This window comes from Hyperolius riggenbachi, chromosome 2 (genome assembly GCF_040937935.1).
Source record: "Hyperolius riggenbachi isolate aHypRig1 chromosome 2, aHypRig1.pri, whole genome shotgun sequence".
Lineage (NCBI taxonomy): Eukaryota > Metazoa > Chordata > Amphibia > Anura > Hyperoliidae > Hyperolius > Hyperolius riggenbachi.
In genome coordinates, this window is record NC_090647.1 from 111,056,330 (window position 1) to 111,073,526 (window position 17,197).

At 43.5% G+C, this 17,197-nt stretch overlaps 1 protein-coding gene across 5 annotated transcripts in view; it reads left to right on the top strand.

Annotated features, from left to right (window-relative positions):
• The window catches only part of RARG (retinoic acid receptor gamma), a 300,854-nt gene that overhangs the window by 234,021 nt on the left and 49,636 nt on the right, over window positions 1-17,197 (top strand). For 2 of the 5 annotated variants that reach the window (XM_068267215.1, XM_068267216.1), the window contains exon 1: window positions 1,694-2,015. The exons of the other annotated variants lie outside the window; for them this stretch is intronic. In XM_068267215.1, the coding sequence (XP_068123316.1) occupies window positions 1,874-2,015 (142 nt within the window). In that variant the 5' untranslated portion in view covers window positions 1,694-1,873. Of the gene's footprint in view, window positions 1-1,693; window positions 2,016-17,197 lie in introns of those variants that run through there. 5 annotated transcript variants of the gene reach the window in all.

A 17,197-nucleotide genomic window follows, 5' to 3' on the forward strand; every position in this document is an offset into this window, starting at 1 on the left:
ATTAAAGATGGTTAATGCAATGCTAATCATTTTAGCTTGCATTAAAAAATACCTAATGCAAAGGCAACTTGATATTAGGCCAATCCAAATCAGCAAGAAATGCAACCGATTTGCCCATTTCCAAAATGCCTATCTAGCATTTAGCATATATACAGTACTAGTATAGTATATGGACATTAGGGCTGGTTCAGACGGACGTTCGGAGGCATTGCGTTCGTTGGCGTTGCGTTGGTGATGCGTTCAGGCTTTCAGCAGCGTTCATGATGCGTTCGGATGCGGTCGCATTTTTTCTTCCCCTAGGGGGACATTACCCATCGCGGTTAACCGCCCCTGGAAGCTACATGTAGCTTCCAGGGGCTCCTTGAACGCCAGGGAAAATCGGGACCCGAACGCCGCGTTCGTGTAAACGCGCGTAAAAGCTTAGTACAAACGCTCCCATTCACTTGAATGGGAGCGTTTAACGCCAAGCCCCGAACGCTGGCGGTAAACGCTGCACAAACGTCCGTCTGAACCAGCCCTTAGTGATAGTAGTAGTAGTGGCAGTAATGAGGATAATAAATACTGGTATGCAGTCCATTCCACTGTAATCCACACTGAGGCACATTTACATGGGCAGCATGGTGACGTAGTGGTTAGCACTCTCGCCTAGCACCACTGGGTCCCCGAGCACTCTCGCCTAGCACCACTGGGCACTATCTGCAAGGAGTTTGTATGTTCTCCTTGTGTCTGTGTGGGTTTCCTCTGGGCACTCTGGTTTTCTCCCACATCCCAAAAACATACAGAAAAGTTGATTGGCTTCCCCTAAATTGGCCCTAGACTACGATACATACATAGACATATGAATATGATAGGGATTAGATTGTGATTGTGAGTTAAGTGACAAGACAATATACTCTGTACAGCGCTGTGAAAGATGTCGGCGCTATATAAATACTAAATAATTATGCTAGAGCAAACATGGGGCTTTTTGTCAGCCAATCAGGTTTCATCTCTCAAAATGCACCAACAAGGAAACTGATTGCTTTTGGCAGCTGCTGTAATTTTGCCTCAGTTATGTAAATGATCTGCACTGTCATTTCTGCACAGGAAGACCACTGTTTGAGGATGGAGTTCATTTAGGGTTACCGTCTGCCATTATTATCAAGGATGTCCCTTATTTTCAGATGAGTGATTTTCCCTCTTTATTTTCCCCTTAGTCCTCAGATAACACACATCACTGTCTATGCAGGAATCCTGTACAGGCTGCTGATATTCAAATGTGTTTCTGTTTGTTTTCCTTTAAGTTATGTGCTGATGACCCATCAAATTCCAACCCTGTCCCTTATTTTGAAAGTTGGCAACCCAAAGTTTAACCCTTCCTACCAGGAAGAACATTGAGGCTTTTCAGAGCAGCCAAGTCAGCCTTGTCTTTGTCATGGGAGTTAAATGGGATTTAACTCTGTCTTTCCACACAGCTACTTTGTTCTCTTTTTTTTCTCTCCTTTCAAGGGAGCAGCTTACATGGGGGTAGGTATCAGGATACAGCCAGATTGCTCGGCATTGTTAGGGAGATTTGGGGACAGGTAGAGAGAATGAAGTTTGTTGTGGAGGAAGCAGAGAGTTGAAAGGCTGTTGTGAGAAGTGGCCCGTCCCATCTCTGCCTCTAGTCACTCCCACAGCCCCAAGGCAGTTTGGCTATTTGCAAAAGGTATGCCACAAAGCAGGCTGTGCTAGAGAGGAGGAGGAGGGAGAGCGAGAGGAGAAGCCAGTCACAGAAGCAAAGCGCAGGTCAAGAGGTGGCAGATATTTGGTGATAGCCTTACCCACTGTGCCAACCTCCCTCCTCACCAACTCAACCAAGTGCCCCTGCGCTGTCCTCTCCACCGCTGGCACCATGTATGACTGTGTGGAAGCCTTCCCCCTCATGCCTCGGCCACTCTATGACATGAGTCCCCAAGGTGCCTGCATGCTGCGGAAAGCTGGCTGCTTCGGGGGACTGGACCCTTTCGGATGGATGCAGAGCCACAGCTTGCAATGTAGGTAACTCTTCATCTGTCTGTGTGTGAAAGAGACACTTTATAGCTCTTGTGCTTTTATGACTGTATTATGCTCTTTATAAACTCACAGCACAAGTAACAGTGACAAGTGTCTGCAGTCTGTGCTGTAGCTGTATAAAGTACTGCTGATGACTCCCCATGTCACTCATATTGCAGCCAGCATCTGCCTCATCGGGACTATAATGAGTTCTTTATCTGCTCTGTGTTATTGTGGGAGATGTAGGGTGTTTGTCATTGTCTATGGGGGTTTGTGTGTTCCTGTGATTGCAGGCTATCAGCAGTGGGAGATACAGATACATCACACTGCTGCATTCCATGCTGGGATACACGGAGAGGTGACTGCACTGCCTTTTATTATTCCTACATATCAGTACCATATGTGCAGGAAAAACATCCTTGCTATGTGCAGGGATTCACACACGTAGCTTGGGAAGGAGAGCTGGACTCAGAGGGGTTTCTTATTAAAGCACACGCTGCCCTTTTCCTGCTGATAGACATGTAGCTAGTGATTGAGAATGGTAGATCTTTTCTTTTATAACAGTGAAGTTATCAAACAGTGAACAACCACCATCAAACTTTATAATGGGATGTGAAAGTAAGAGTCTCTGATCATCAAGGATGTAATTAAACTTTCTGTTGTGACAGCAGTGCAGGAAGTGACAACTGACTGGGCATCAGTGGGCACATGCCATTGGTCACCATGACATGTTTGCAGGCCATTCCTGGTGACCAGCGGGTTAAAGCCCACGTAATGGGGAAGCATGTCTTGGCGCTGTGTATAAAGCAGTGGGCTTTCCCTGAGGATCAAGTGTGTGGGTTGAGAAGTGAAGAGTGGACCGTTGAGTCAAGTACTGTGATTGCGCTTGTGGGTGTGCGGCGGTGGCACCATGTCAGTCCCGTGGGTGTACGTGTGGCTCTAGATATGATTGTGCGTGTATTGTTTTGACTGTGTCAGATTGTGAGAGCGTTCTATGTGTGGTGGAGGGAGGAGTACCAGTCGGAATGTAGATTTTCTTTCACGCTTGTTGGGCGGGTGATTTCTCTTTTTTTTTGTATAATATGGAAATTTGGCCAAGTGCCACTAGACAGACAAACAGGATGACAATCAGAGAAGGGCAAAGACTCTGTGAGCTCCACACTGAGGATGAAGGAGTGTGTTGGTGGCTGATGTGCTGTGAGACAGGCTGGTTTTTTCCCCCAGTTATATATGGTTCTCTGAAATGTTTACGTATGTGAGTCATTTTTAAGAATCATTACACTTTCTCCTCATTCATCACTTTTATATTGTTGCTGGGCTGTCCTAACCAGTATAGGAATGAGCATTTTCACTGTAGTTTCAGGTTTTTAAAGCGGACCTGAACTCAGAATTTCCTCTCTGCTCTAAAAGATACACAACAGCATTATAACCTTTAAAGAAAAACTTTTCTTTGTTACAGCAGTAAATCTGCAGTATGTCTACTTCCTGCTTTCATAGAAGCAGACATAGGGTTAACAGCCTGTATTTATAAATTAGCTGCTCTGCCGAGGCAGCCAGCTGAGTGATCAAATTACAGTTGTGTTGAGGGGGGAATTCAGCAGGCTAAACTCTCTAAATACATACAGGGTTCATTAAGCGCTTTGAGTCCTATGGGAGAAAAGCGCTATAGAAATGTTATTGTATTGTATTGTATTATTTCTCTCTGTTTTGCTTCTGTCCTGTGCAAGAGGTCAGGTCCACTTTAAAGTGTATCCATTACATCTATGCAATGAAGTAACTATTTTATACAGCTACTATTACCAGATCTTCCTAGAAAGTACTTTGCATGTTACTCTGCAGTGACCAGACTAGTTCTGAGGAACGTAATGAGCTCAGCGTTTTGTTACTACAATGGTATCTGCCTATAATGACAAGGATTGCATGGTGCTGTCAACTTCTAGGCGTGAGTATGTGCGCTCCAATGTCTGAAGGTCAGAGACGGTCAATGAAATGCGGATATTTCTGGCCTACATTCAGTTTTCATGCAAATTGTACACAGCTTGAAATTGGACCAATCAGAATCCGCAGGAAGTTATTTTGATTGGTCCAGTTTCAAGCTGCTAACAATTTTTGTTAATGGTTGAGTGCGACCATACTGTGCCAGTGCACAGAGCCACTTGTGTATGAGTGGGGTTGGCTTACTGCGCAGGCACAGATGTACTTGCGCTGGTGCAGCATGGGCACGCTCATACACGGTGGGGCACGAGGACATATCCAACATGCTTTTGTTGAATATGTTTAGGGGGTCCGTGCATGGCAATAATGGTCACCAAGAGCATATGGGAAGCCTCTGTAGGAGCCAAAAGCTTCCATCTTCTTAGGTAAATAGCAAATTTTTATTTCAATTTTGCCTTGGGTACACTTTAAATCAGGGTTGTGGAGTTTTAGCAATTTTTTTGTATCTACTCTGTGGTTTTACAAACTTAAAAGTCAGAGTTGGAGTCGGATGATTTTTGTACCCACTCATTAGTCCTGCAAGGGCTGTGAAATCGGAGTCGGAGCAATTTTGGATACCTAGAGTCGGATGATTTTTGTTCTGACTCCACAGCCCTGCTTTAAAGGAGTACTGTAGGGGGGGAAAGAGTTGAACTTACCTGGGGCTTCTAACGGACCCCCGCAGACATCCTGTGCACACGCAATCATTCACCGATGCTCCGGTCCCCATCGCCGGTTCACTTCCAGAACTTTAATGTCGCAAACCATTGCATCAGCGACGCCGTGTCCTCGCTTGCGTTGACGTCACCGGGAGCGTAGTGTGGTCTGCGTCCGACGTCAGCAGGAGCAAGGAGACGGCCGCGCAGACATAGTAGTTTGCGACATTAAGGTCGCAAAGATTTAAAGTCACAAATTCTTACTCCCGTTACAGTACTCCTTTAAATTTTAAAGTGGATCCAAGATGAACTTTTACTCATTGCATAATTGTGTTCCTTTCCTATTGTTTATAGGGCATTCCTCAAGCCAAATACTTTTTTGTTTTTGTTTTAATACTCTAATTGCCTATAAACTAAAGAAGCCACACCCACAGGTTCAGAGAGCCTTGGCAGTAGCAAGGGCTCATGGGAGCTCAGTCTGGGCAGGAGGAGGGGGAGGTATTACTAGCCAGAGATTTCAGAGGCAGAGAGGAGGAGGGGGGGGGGATTAGTTTTTTTTGCTCAAGATGCAGATAAGCCTGCTTCTGTGTAATATTTACAAACAACATGGCTGCTGTCATTGTATCACAGGAATTATCAATCATATTCTATTAAGGCTGTTTGCAGCTAGATTTGCTGTGTAAACTCTAAACTTTAGATAAGATATATAGACAAGTTACTTGTTATAGTTCGTTTTTCATCTCGGATCCGCTTTAATGCAAGCCATAATTATTTGCATCTCATTGACCATGGCCACTGCAGGCTTATGTTGACATAACATTAAATTCTTGAAAAAGTTTAGAGCTAAACTTGAGTTATTATGTAATTTGCTATATTCTTCTGTGCTTAGCTATGACATTTTCTGCCATGCTTTAGGCTTCTTGCACACCAAGACGTTGCTTTAGGTGGCACGTTAAGGTCGCATAACGTGCACCTAACACAACGTATGGTGCTGCAAGAGCCGACGGTAGAGTGAGCCGCGTTAGGCGGCTCGAGTCCTATAATGTCTCCCAGAGTGGCGCTGATTGGCCAGCGGGACCACGTGATGCGGAGCGAGACACTCCGCATCACGTGGTCCCGCCGGCCAATCAGCGCCCGCCAGTGCAGTGAATATTAAGTAGCCATGTGCTCGGCTACTGTAGCTGGCTCTCACCGCCTCCTCTCCGCCCCCCACTGCGCATGTGCAAACAGTCTAACGCGGCTATAGCCGCTCCAACGCCGTAGCATGCTGCACTTTGCACAGAACGTGCAGCGTTACATGTAACGCAACGTGGGCTGTGTGAACAGCCCACTTGTGTTACATTGCTGTGCGTTGGGGGAGCGTTACAGGCGCACTAACGTGCGCCTGTAACGTCTTGGTGTGTAAGCAGCCTAAATCTACAAACAGTTGTGGTTGTCTCCTGGCCTCTTAGCTCCAGAATCACAGTTTCCCATGTGGTCATTTACAATTGGCTGCATCATCTCTCTTGGCACTTCCCAGTCTTGATAGCAAACTGGGTCAGAAGGGCAGTGAAATGTGATTAGACCCAGTTGCTAATTACTTGCTTCTTCAGAACTGCATTTGACTCAATAAAAACAATAGTAGTAATCTGCTGGGGAAAAAAAAATCCACCATAGCCAACCACTGTTCTACTGACAGTGGATACCCAGATAAAATTACCATCTCAGGCAACTAGTGACCAGGTATAGTTTTCATAAGTGTTAAATCAGCTCTTCCTCCTGTAGTATGAGTGTATACAGATATTGAATACTATGAGCAGATTGTGTAGGTGAGACAGCTAATTTTGGTGCAATGCTCCACTGATGATTTGAATGCCACCATAGGCCACAATGCATATAGCGGCTATAGCGACACTCACCGACCAATTTGGGCATCTGCAATATCCGGAGCTCAAATTATCAAAACTGCTAGGTAGTTACATGTACTCCCCTCAGTTGCTACAACTCAGAGAGAGAATAGATTGTAATGCCTCCCAAATTTGGCAGTGCCATGTTTGAATGTGTAGGGAAACCCTCATACTACGTGGAAGTGGTAACATTGGTCAGTAATTGGATATTCAGAATTGAAAGTGTGTACCAGATTTTAGTTTCTGACTTGTGGATATGTCCAGGGAGCTGTCTAAGCCGCAAGTAGAAAAAGTATGTAATTAGGGAGAGAATTGTAAAGTCGGTGTAATGAGTGCCCCATATTGACTTTGTCGGAAACAACTGTATGGAGAAGGTGATGCTAGCCAAGCTTCGTTTATTTGCATAACATTAACATATTTGCATCAACTCAAAATCATTAGCATAAATTTATTGCATTTCATTGAATATGCCTACTGGTCGCTAGAGTTTTGATGCGGGTGCAGAAGATGGTGCATTTGGTCAAAATGATCACAGTCACTTCAGCTGTCAAAAGTCTAATGTCTGTATGGGAATTCAAGCCCATCTCCAAGCAGAAATGTAAAAATACCATCTAATATCTGAGTAATTAGGGCACTGAAATGTTACACTTATGTGTATCAAAGGAGTTTTCAGCAGCTAAAAACAATGTCTTGAAATAGTAATCAGATAATCAGGGATGGCTGTTTTTAGGTCATTAATTTCGGGCTCTGTGGGTGGGGATGCTGATGCTTGGATTACATCACCGGCCTGTTCTGACTGCAAGTGGACAGTCACAGACTGAATCTTTCTGAGTAGATTGCAACCAATAGTAGTAACAGTCCTTGGCACCGATCTGCCTGGATTAAGGCATTAAGTGGTAGTGGACAAAGCATTGAATGAGTAGGAAAGGAGTAATAAGCCCATTGGGGCTAGTGACCAGAAAAGAGATTATACAATACAATACAATACAATAACATTTGTAAAGCGCTTTTCTCCCATAGGACTCAAATCGCATAGCTGTGTCTCAGATTAATACAGGGTTTCAGGCTGGGTTGTGTTACAGAGGAGATAGTCAGATGTTCATGAATGCCAGACTGAAAAGGTAGGTTTTCAGTTTAGACTTAAATGCTTCCAGGGATGGGGCTGTCCTGATTGGGTGTGGCAGGGAGTTCCAAAGTGTAGGGGCAGCATGACAAAAGGCTCTGTCTCCAAAGGTTTTGAGGTGGACTCTGGGGGTGACCAAGGTGTTACGTCCTTTTGATCTAAGATTGTGGGGGGTGTGATGTAGTTGCAACAAGTCCTTCAGGTATCCAGGGCCCAGATTGTGCAAGGATTTGAATGTCAGTAAGCCAATCTTAAACAGAATTCTCCATTTTATCGGTAGCCAGTGGAGTGAGCTCAGGGTTGGTGTTATGTGGCAATGGCGGGGTTGGCTCGTTAACAGCCTTGCGGCGGTATTCTGTACTAATTGCAGGCGGCGTAAGTCTTTCTTATGCAGGCCTGTGTAGAGGACGTTGCAGTAGTCTAACCTTGATGTGACGAAGGCATGAACTAGGGTTGGAAGATCCTCTGAAGGAATTAGGTGTTTAATCCTTGCAATATTCCTTAGGTGAAAGAAGGAATGTTTCACAACAGCTGAGATTTGATTCCTGAAGCTCAATTTCCCATCAATCAGTACTCCCAGGCTGCACACACAGTCTGAGTTGTTCAGGTCTGAGCTCCCTATCCTTAGCGGTGTTGGTTGAGACTGGAGCTGCTTTGCTGTTGAGCCCTGGCCCTCGATAACAAGAACCTCAGTTTTGTCAGCATTAAGTTTTAGCCAATTATTATTCATCCACTCCTGAAGCTCAGCTAAGCATGCGTTTATTTGTGGAGTAGGGTCTGTGACGCCAGGTTTGAATGACAAATATAGCTGGGTGTCATCAGCATAGCAATGATACATAACACAAGACGAGTAACCTTCTTACACATTCTCACTGTGGCAAGCAGCTATTTACCAGATCGTGGAATTTCACATTACATTTTTAGGTAAAATGGCACAGTAGGGCAAACCCACCCATTTTAGAGGTGGACCACCAGCCATATCCAAAACACACTGTGGTGTTATATGTCCCATCTGGCTTGGGAATGTCTCGAATTCTCTGGGGAGATCAGGAGTTCATTGCTAGGTGACTGTCATCATATATGCACCTGAACACAGCAGCATCCTCACAGAGGGCATTGGTAGATGCCACAACATGCCTGTTATACAGAAACTCTGCTCTGGTACACCCCAGATGCCTCCAAACCTATTTGAACATGCCAGCAAAATGGGCCTCAGCCTCAACATGACAATATTCATTCTCATCACATTAGTAACCTAAAGAAAGCTACTGGCTAAGATTTCTCGGGTACCACATTTCAAGTCCCGTAGATACTGACTTGGCTGTTAATTTATATAGTTTTTCTGAAAACAAGTTTCTTTAAAAGACCCCTATAACGAGAAATTATAAAATGTAAAATACATGTACACACATAAAAAAAATAAGTACTGTATGTTCCTTCCAGAGTAAAATAAGCTATAAATTACTTTTCTCCTATGTTGCTGTCACTTACAGTAGTCAGGGCCTGTTCACACTTTAAATCGCAGAACTTCGGCGGGAGTGATTTTCCCGCCATTAGCGCGGAAAAATCACTGGACACTGCGGCGGTTTTGGAGCGATCGCGATTAGCGTGCTATGCACGCTAATCACGATCGCGGAACGCTCGTCGCCGGCAAACCGCTGCATGCAGCGCGGTTGCGGTTATCGCTAACCGCAACTGCGGCAGTGAAAACACTGCCACTCGCTACATTGTGTAGCGGTTCTTGCAGATCCGCTAGCGGTTTGCCGTGAGCGGGAATCGCGCGATTCCCGCTCAGGTGAGAACGGGCCCTTAATTAATCTGACAGAACTGACAGGTTTCTGACTAGTCCACCTCTTCATGGGGGATTCTCAGTATGTCATTTACTAATTACAAAAGCAATCCCTGGAAAAGGTCTATATAAAGATGTTAGCAAGCCTGACTACCCATTTGCACACTATTCTGGCAGTTGGACTGAGCTACTGCTGTTTACTAACTTAACCACTTAAACCCCCGCGGTACGAATTTCTCCGTCCCTTTTTTCCCCCCTAAAAACCAGGGACGGAGAAATCCGTACCTTCCGCGCTACCGCCGCTGTCCGCGCTCCCGCCGCTCGTGCGCGCGCACCCGCCGCTCGTGCACGCCGCCGCCTGCTCGCACGGAGATCAATGAACTGGAAAATCCATTCCCGTTCGTTGATCTAAGCCCCCGCAATGATCGCGCTACTTCTATTAGAAACAGCGCGATCATAGTGATTCTCCCAGCCTCCTACTGCTTCCTGTAAGCGTCCGGAAGGACGCTTACAGGTCGCATGTAAACAAACACACTGTGGCCATCTTGTGGCCAAATAGTAAACTACACCCTAAAAGCATTTTACATAAACAAACATTACATTTACACAATAAATTAACTCATTACCTCCCACACTCCCCAATTTTTTTATTTTTTTTTTGTAATTAAAAAAAAAAATACAATAAAAAAAAAACATAAATAGTTACCTTAGGGACTGAACTTTTTAAATATTTATGTCAAGAGGGTATAACACTGTTACTTTATAAACTGCGGGCTTGTAATTAGGGATGGATGCAAAACTGAAAAAAATGCACCTTTATTTCCAAATAAAATAATGTCGCCAAACATTGTGATAGGGACATAATTTAAATGGTTTTATAACCGGGACAAATGGCTAAATACATTTCATGGGTTTTAATTACAGTAGCATGCTTTATTTAAAAACTATAATGGCCGAAAACTGAAAAGTAATAATTTTTTCCCATTTTCCCATTAAAACACATTTAGAATAAAATAATTCTTGGCATAATGTCCCACCTAAAGAAAGCCTAATTGGTGGCGAAAAAAAACAAGATATAGTTCATTTCATTGGGATAAGTAATAATAAAGTTATAGACGAATTAATGGAAGGAGCGCTGAAAGGTGAAAATTGCTCTGGTGTTCAAGGGGTAAAACCCCTCAGTGGTGAAGTGGTTAAATTACTTTGAAAAAGAAAACTCTGAGAATCCCCCATGAGGAGACGGGCTAGTCCAAAACCTTTCAGTTTTGTCAGATTTTTATTACCTACTGTAAGTGTCAGCAACATAGGAAAAACAAAATTTATAGCGCATTTGGCTCTGGGATAAATCTACTTTTATTTATGTGTTTTCTTGTATTTTTAACTTTACAATTTTTTGCGCGATAGTTGTCTTTTAAAGACCTTTCTTGCTAGCTTTCCAATCCATTTTCTCGATCACCCACACACTTTTTTCAGGTGGGGGTGATCCAGCTTTGTTTACATTTTGCTTCTTCCAATGTATTTGCTCAGGCTAGAGAGCTCCTCTTAACATCTGACCAGCCAATAAAGTCGCCTTCTCCAATGAGTGTGATTTTTTTTCCACCAAAGTTCACAGTGAAGATGAAGGCAGGAGGAGAGTGGACTGGTGCTTGACAAGTTAAACTGCAAGCTACAGTAAAATTGCTGCAGATGGGTGAAAGGGCGGTGAAGCGGAAATGGACAAGCTGAGAATATTATGGGTTTGTGGGTTCTACTGGAAGGCTTTAAACCTGTCCCTCATATGCAGCACTGACAAAAGCCTTCTTATGCTGGCCCCTTCACAAGCTACCAGGATTCCTGTATTAGGGACAAATGGCTCTTAATGGCCCGGCTAGGTTGTAAACATTTTATGACTGTTATAAATGTTCCTACTTTGAAGTTCAGGCCCTGGACAAAGAATTTCCTCAATTTTAGAAATTTGGGGTGGAAAACACTGTGTCATTTTTTTTTACCCTCATTCCTGTCCCAGCATTTTTAGTGCTTGAGTTTTTATGATGGCAGAGGTGAGAGCTGGGTGAAGGGGCCTGGTTGCCTCATTTTTTTCCCTCTCCCCTTGATCTGTTGATACCAGTCTGGGGCCCTCGTAAAAGTTCCTTTAAACTTCTCAAATACTCAATTCCATCCTCCTTCCCCTTCACGGCCATAATCCTTTTGTATGTGGGATATGCTGCTTTGTACATGAGCAAATGTTTGATAACTTTATTAGCTGTGTTAACAGCTTCACAATTACAATGCATTCTGATGCAGAGTTTAGCATATTTGATGCACCGATTCTTTTTTTTTTTTGTCCTTAAAGCGGATCCGAGATGAAAAACTAACTATAACAAGTAACTTGTCTATATATCTTATCTAAAGTTTAGATAGTTTACACAGCAAATTTAGCTGCAAACAACTTTAATAGAAAATGATTATTTCTTCCTGTGATACAATGACAGCAGCCATGTTGTTTGTAAACATTACACAGGGGGAGGCTTATCTGTATCTTGAGCACTCAGCCTGTGAAAAAAAACTAATCTCCCCTCTGCCTCTGAAATCAATGGCTAGTAACACCTCCTCCTCCTGCCCAGACTGAGCTCCCATGAGCCCTTGCTACTGCCAAGGCTCTCTGAAAACCTGTGGGCGTGGTTTATTTAGTTTATAGGGAATTAGAGTATTAAAACAAAAACAAAGAAGTATTTGGCTTGAGGAATGCCCTATAAACAATAGGAAAGGAACACAATTATGCAATGAGTAAAAGTTCACCTCGGATCCACTTTAAGGGCATTGTAGATTTCCTGAGCTCTGTAAAGTTTATTTGCTGTTTTTAAAAACAGATTTAATACACATTGAAATGTTATGCGGAGTATGTTAAAGGGAACGTTAACTGAGAGGGATATGGATGTTTCCTTTTAAACAATACCATTTGCTTGTCAGTCCTGCTGATCTCTTTAGCTGAATCACATACCTGACACAAGCATGAAGCTAATCCAGTCTGACTTCAGTCAGAGCACCTGATCTGCATGCTTGTTGAGGGGCTGTGGCTACAAGTGTTTGAGACACAGGATCAGCAGAAGAGTCAGACAACTGGTATTATTTTAAAAGGAAGCATCCATGTAGCTCACAAATTGCAAACCAGTCACAGTCTCACTCACAAAGAAGAATTAAATGGCCTATCTACAAAGAAAAGACAAAGAACATTTATATCACGCTTATCTCTAGGCGGACTCAAAGTGTCAGAGCTGTAGCCCATAGGCAGCTGTGTTAGGGAGTCTTGCCCAAGGTCTCCTTACTAAACAGTTGCTGGCTTACTGAACAGGAAGAGCCAAGGTTTATACCCTTGTCAGAGGCAGAACAGTTAACCAGTACAATATCCAGCCACAGTGTATGTGATGATGATTTTATGATAATTCTTTCTTAATTTTTCACTTTTGAGGTAGTAGATGTGCACCTGCTTTGTGCGCACAGCTTCTGAGCCTAGAACGTGATTAAGGCTGGCCATACACTGGTCGGAGTGGCCAAAAGATAGACCCCTGTAAGATATAATCTGACCAGAAAGGGCTCTATATGATCAAATCCCTCTACACACTCCACATGGGTTTTGCATCGATTTCAGCATGAACTCAATTAAAAATCTATCGAACCGCTGTGTTGCACTGTTCAATGCAGGGCAACATTATGGGCAACTAAATGCCAATCAAAATCTTCTGCCCAGTACGATCAACCGGTTTTGACAGAAAATCATGTCTGAATGTTGGGGCATCGATTTCTAGCAGACTCAACCAAATAACTGAATCAGCTGGATATCTATGGGAAGAAATCGAAGAGCATATGGCCAACTTTACTCAAGCTAGGCACACACTGTACAAGTTATAGTAGATCAGATTAGACCTGATTGTTTTCAGCAGCTTCAAGGGTTGAACGCTAGTGATTCGCAGGAATTTTGACTTCGCTTTTAGCAATATCAGTGGTCTACAGGTTTCTTGAAACGTTTTCTGTAGAAAATGCAAAGATTAAATCCTTAAAGAGGAACTAGAGAGAGCAAGCTAAGTGCACAGCTGAATGTGTGTGTGGTGTATAGGAAATGGTGCGGTGTTTAGTCAGGTCCTCACACCTATACCACACCACACAGCCAGACAGGTGACACAGGTCTGTCCTGGGCTCTGCAGCTTCCTGTGCTACACTACTGCTCACCGGACAGTTAGCCAGCATCACCACGCTCCTCACTAAGGCTAAGGTCACACTTTTCCATGCACAGAACCATCACTTTTCTGCTATGGCTGGCTTTTGCGTGTTTTCCTGCGTTCACGTTTTTCTGTGTGCGTTTTTCATGTGTTTATGTTTGCGTTTTTTAATCTACTTTCCTATTTAACAAGCAAAAATAAATAATTTTCAAATTAGTTTTTACCTTATTTGGGCAAAACCGCATGCGTTTCCTCAATGCATACAGAACACATGCGTCTGTATGCAGTATGCAGAAAGAACAAACTTGTTAAGGGGTTTAAAAAACGCATACCAATGCGTAATTTGTGCAACCCGTTATGTGCGTTTTCTACATAACACATGTGATTTAAATAAGTGTGACCCTGGCACACCTGAAGTGAGAAGAATAAGGGAGACTTTCATATGTATTTCCTTTTAAACAATTTACACTGAGGGGACAGCAGCAGGGGGAGTTCTGTCGTGTTTGTCGTTTGCGATTATCACATGCCTTTACCATCGCACACCCATTGCAGCATGTCTGATCGATATATGTGACCAATTTCGGGTATCGGATGGGATGGTCGATCATCCGCCAATTCAGTGGATGTATGAGCACCTTAAGAGTAGTTACTGAAATTTTTGTTTTAAGAGTATATTCCCACTTTAAGTCAAGAGTATTGATAGGCTTTGCCTAAAAAAGTGAACTTATTCATATGGAAACACAGAGCTCCGCTAAGCTTTCTTCTCACCTTAGTGAAATTACCACAACAGACGCCTCTATTTTAATGTAGCTATTTTCCCTCAGGGGGTTTTCTGGCTTTCCCCTCATTTCACTACATTGTGTGTATCTCTGTGATTTCTCCCTCTACCCCTTCCTTTTCACGTGTCATTTCATCTCCCTTCTCACGCTGGCACAGCTGAGTCAAAACTGTTGTCAGAATCAGCGTCAGGCGCTGGCATACGTGTGTGCTGCTGTGCTGTCTATTGCAGCCGCGCTGACCGACGGAAGGAGGAAGTGAGGCAGACACTTTGATGCTGGCATCATCATGAGATACACTTGCGAAAATAGGAGATAGAAATCATCTTATTAAGCAATATGACATGGTTCATCTTCCTTTCTAAAGCGGATCTTTCGTTAATTTCTGTGAAACTTAAGCAGTGGCATATCAGTGTTTAATATTTGGGGAAATAACCTACTTTATGCTGAGTGTCTTTCAAGGAAAATGTGGCAAAACACTGATCAACATTTGTGGCAGCTTCAATCACTTTTATCAAACCTGCCAGTGATCTATTGGTCTTACTTATCAAGTTGATTATTTTCCCATTGATTTTAGACAGTTTATCAATTAAAAGGGTGCTTGGGAGGAGCAGGGAAAACATGGGGAAGGAATAGTGAGGGATGGTTGGCTACATAGCCCTGTACTGCATCAAGCAACACAATGCCTGGTGCACACCATGCAATTTCCTGGCAGATAGATGGTTTGAATAGATTATTTCCAACGGGTCTGATCTGATTTTCCAGTCATTTTTCTGATTTTGTATAGAAATGATTGGACAATCGATCAGAAAAACGATTGGAAATCAGATCGGTCCTGACAGAAATAATCTATTTGACCCAACAGTCAGACAGAAAATTGCATGATGTGTACCAGGCTCTGGTGTGGGCTGTGGCTCAATCAATTCTTTTGCTGTAATTTAGAGGGGATTGGTGTGATTTGATCACTGCCATCAACTACTAACCAACTGACTTCTACTTGCTCAGTTTAGCTGCCGTAAGCTGTAATGCTGGTTCCCTGAGTATGATAAATGCTTCAGTACTGTTTATGTATCAATAGAGCTCTGATAAGAAATATACAAATAATGGGGAAGGAGGAAACAACTGGGAAAAATTTTGGTTGGTAGGGTTAACTACTTACCCACTATGAGAGAAACTCTGCCCCCTCCATCTGTACGACAGCCATGGCCATATTTCCCAAAGTCTTCCAAAGCTCTGTGGCCACCCCCACCTGCTTGCCGCGACCCGCCCCCAGCTTGGCAGCCACCAACTAGGCTACGGCTGCTGAGCTGGGTTGAGCCACAGAGCTTCAGAAGTTTTTCAGATTGTTGTTCTGAGCAATTTTGTGTAGAAGTTTTTGGAAAAATGATCGGAAATAAGTTCGCACCTGTCGGAAATGATCGAATTGACCTGTCTAGCTGACGGGAATTTACATGGTGTGTACAAGGCATTAAAGCTTTCAGAGTATGTGTGGGGACTCTAGAATCCTCTGAATGAATAAACTCAGCCCAGTGTTCATATCAGACATTTGTAACAGACAACAGCTGATCACACGGTAAGCCGTCATCAGCAGTAGATTTGAGAGAACTTAGAGCACATTCCGCAGGTGAGTGTGTGCTGCGCCTTTATCATCACCAGCAGTGGCATCAAGAGGAGCCCCATCTTCCCCTGAAGGGACCATTATTTGTTTTGTTGCTTCAGAAGCTATTAACTAGGATTACTGGACTGTAATGAGATCTGCCCAGGATATGCTAGTGCCGATAACCAGCTTTCCATCCGAAAGGGATTCTTATGGAAATGTAAAAGAGTCCTGGGCTGACACTATTTGTGGCTTTATTGTCATTCTTCAAGTTTAATTGCTGAAGAGATTAGCCAGTAATTAGGGCATGATTTGCTGATCCTGTGATTGGTGCTTTTTCCTGTCATGCTTGTCTCTAGCATGGAGGCGGGATCAGACGTAGGCCTCAGTACAAGTTCTAGGGAAAACTCCTACCTTAAGCTAGGAAGCGCTTTGCATCACTTTTGGAGTGTGGGGAAGATGGTTGTTGTAACCCAGGCCAGACAGCACTCCACCCTTACCACTGGGAGAGACCGCATCACTTCATGAAGGCCGCTTCCCAGCTAGAGCTGCATAGGAACTCTCCATTACGTCTCTCCATAAATCAGAGGCCCACTGAACATGTTACATAATTGCTTCTCATCTTCCTGTGAAGCTGTGTGTTTCTATGTGTGACTGCCAAGTCCTATTGGCTGTGTCTGTCTACTCCGCGATTGTACTGTATCCCCACAGGCATTCACACCGGCCATACATGGGCAGGGCCCTTTGTCAATAATAAAGAAAAAGAGGAAATCATTGCACTTTAAAACACTACAGCGTTGCTGAACTCCAGTTGCAGGCCGGCTACTTTTTGATTGAAGGTTTTTCCTTCCCTCATTACCACGAGCATATGTGAAATATTCACTGCATTGTCCCAGACGAAGGACTTCAAGCTTTCACGGAAGTGTGCTGTAAGATTTCTTCTGAAAACGACTATAGATTGAATGATTCCCTAGTGGACTGCGTGCAGACATCGCATGAAATACGGCCAAATCAGCTGTTTACAGCCCTGGCTTCGCTTTTTAAAAAATTCTGTATTAAACATTGCACTAAAATTACACTGTAAAACCATTCCTTTTTTGTGCTGTAAAAATGTGGAATTTGGCTGCCAGTTCACACTGGCACTTTCAGAGAAACAGATCCGTGAAAACAGCTCCTATTTCTGTTTT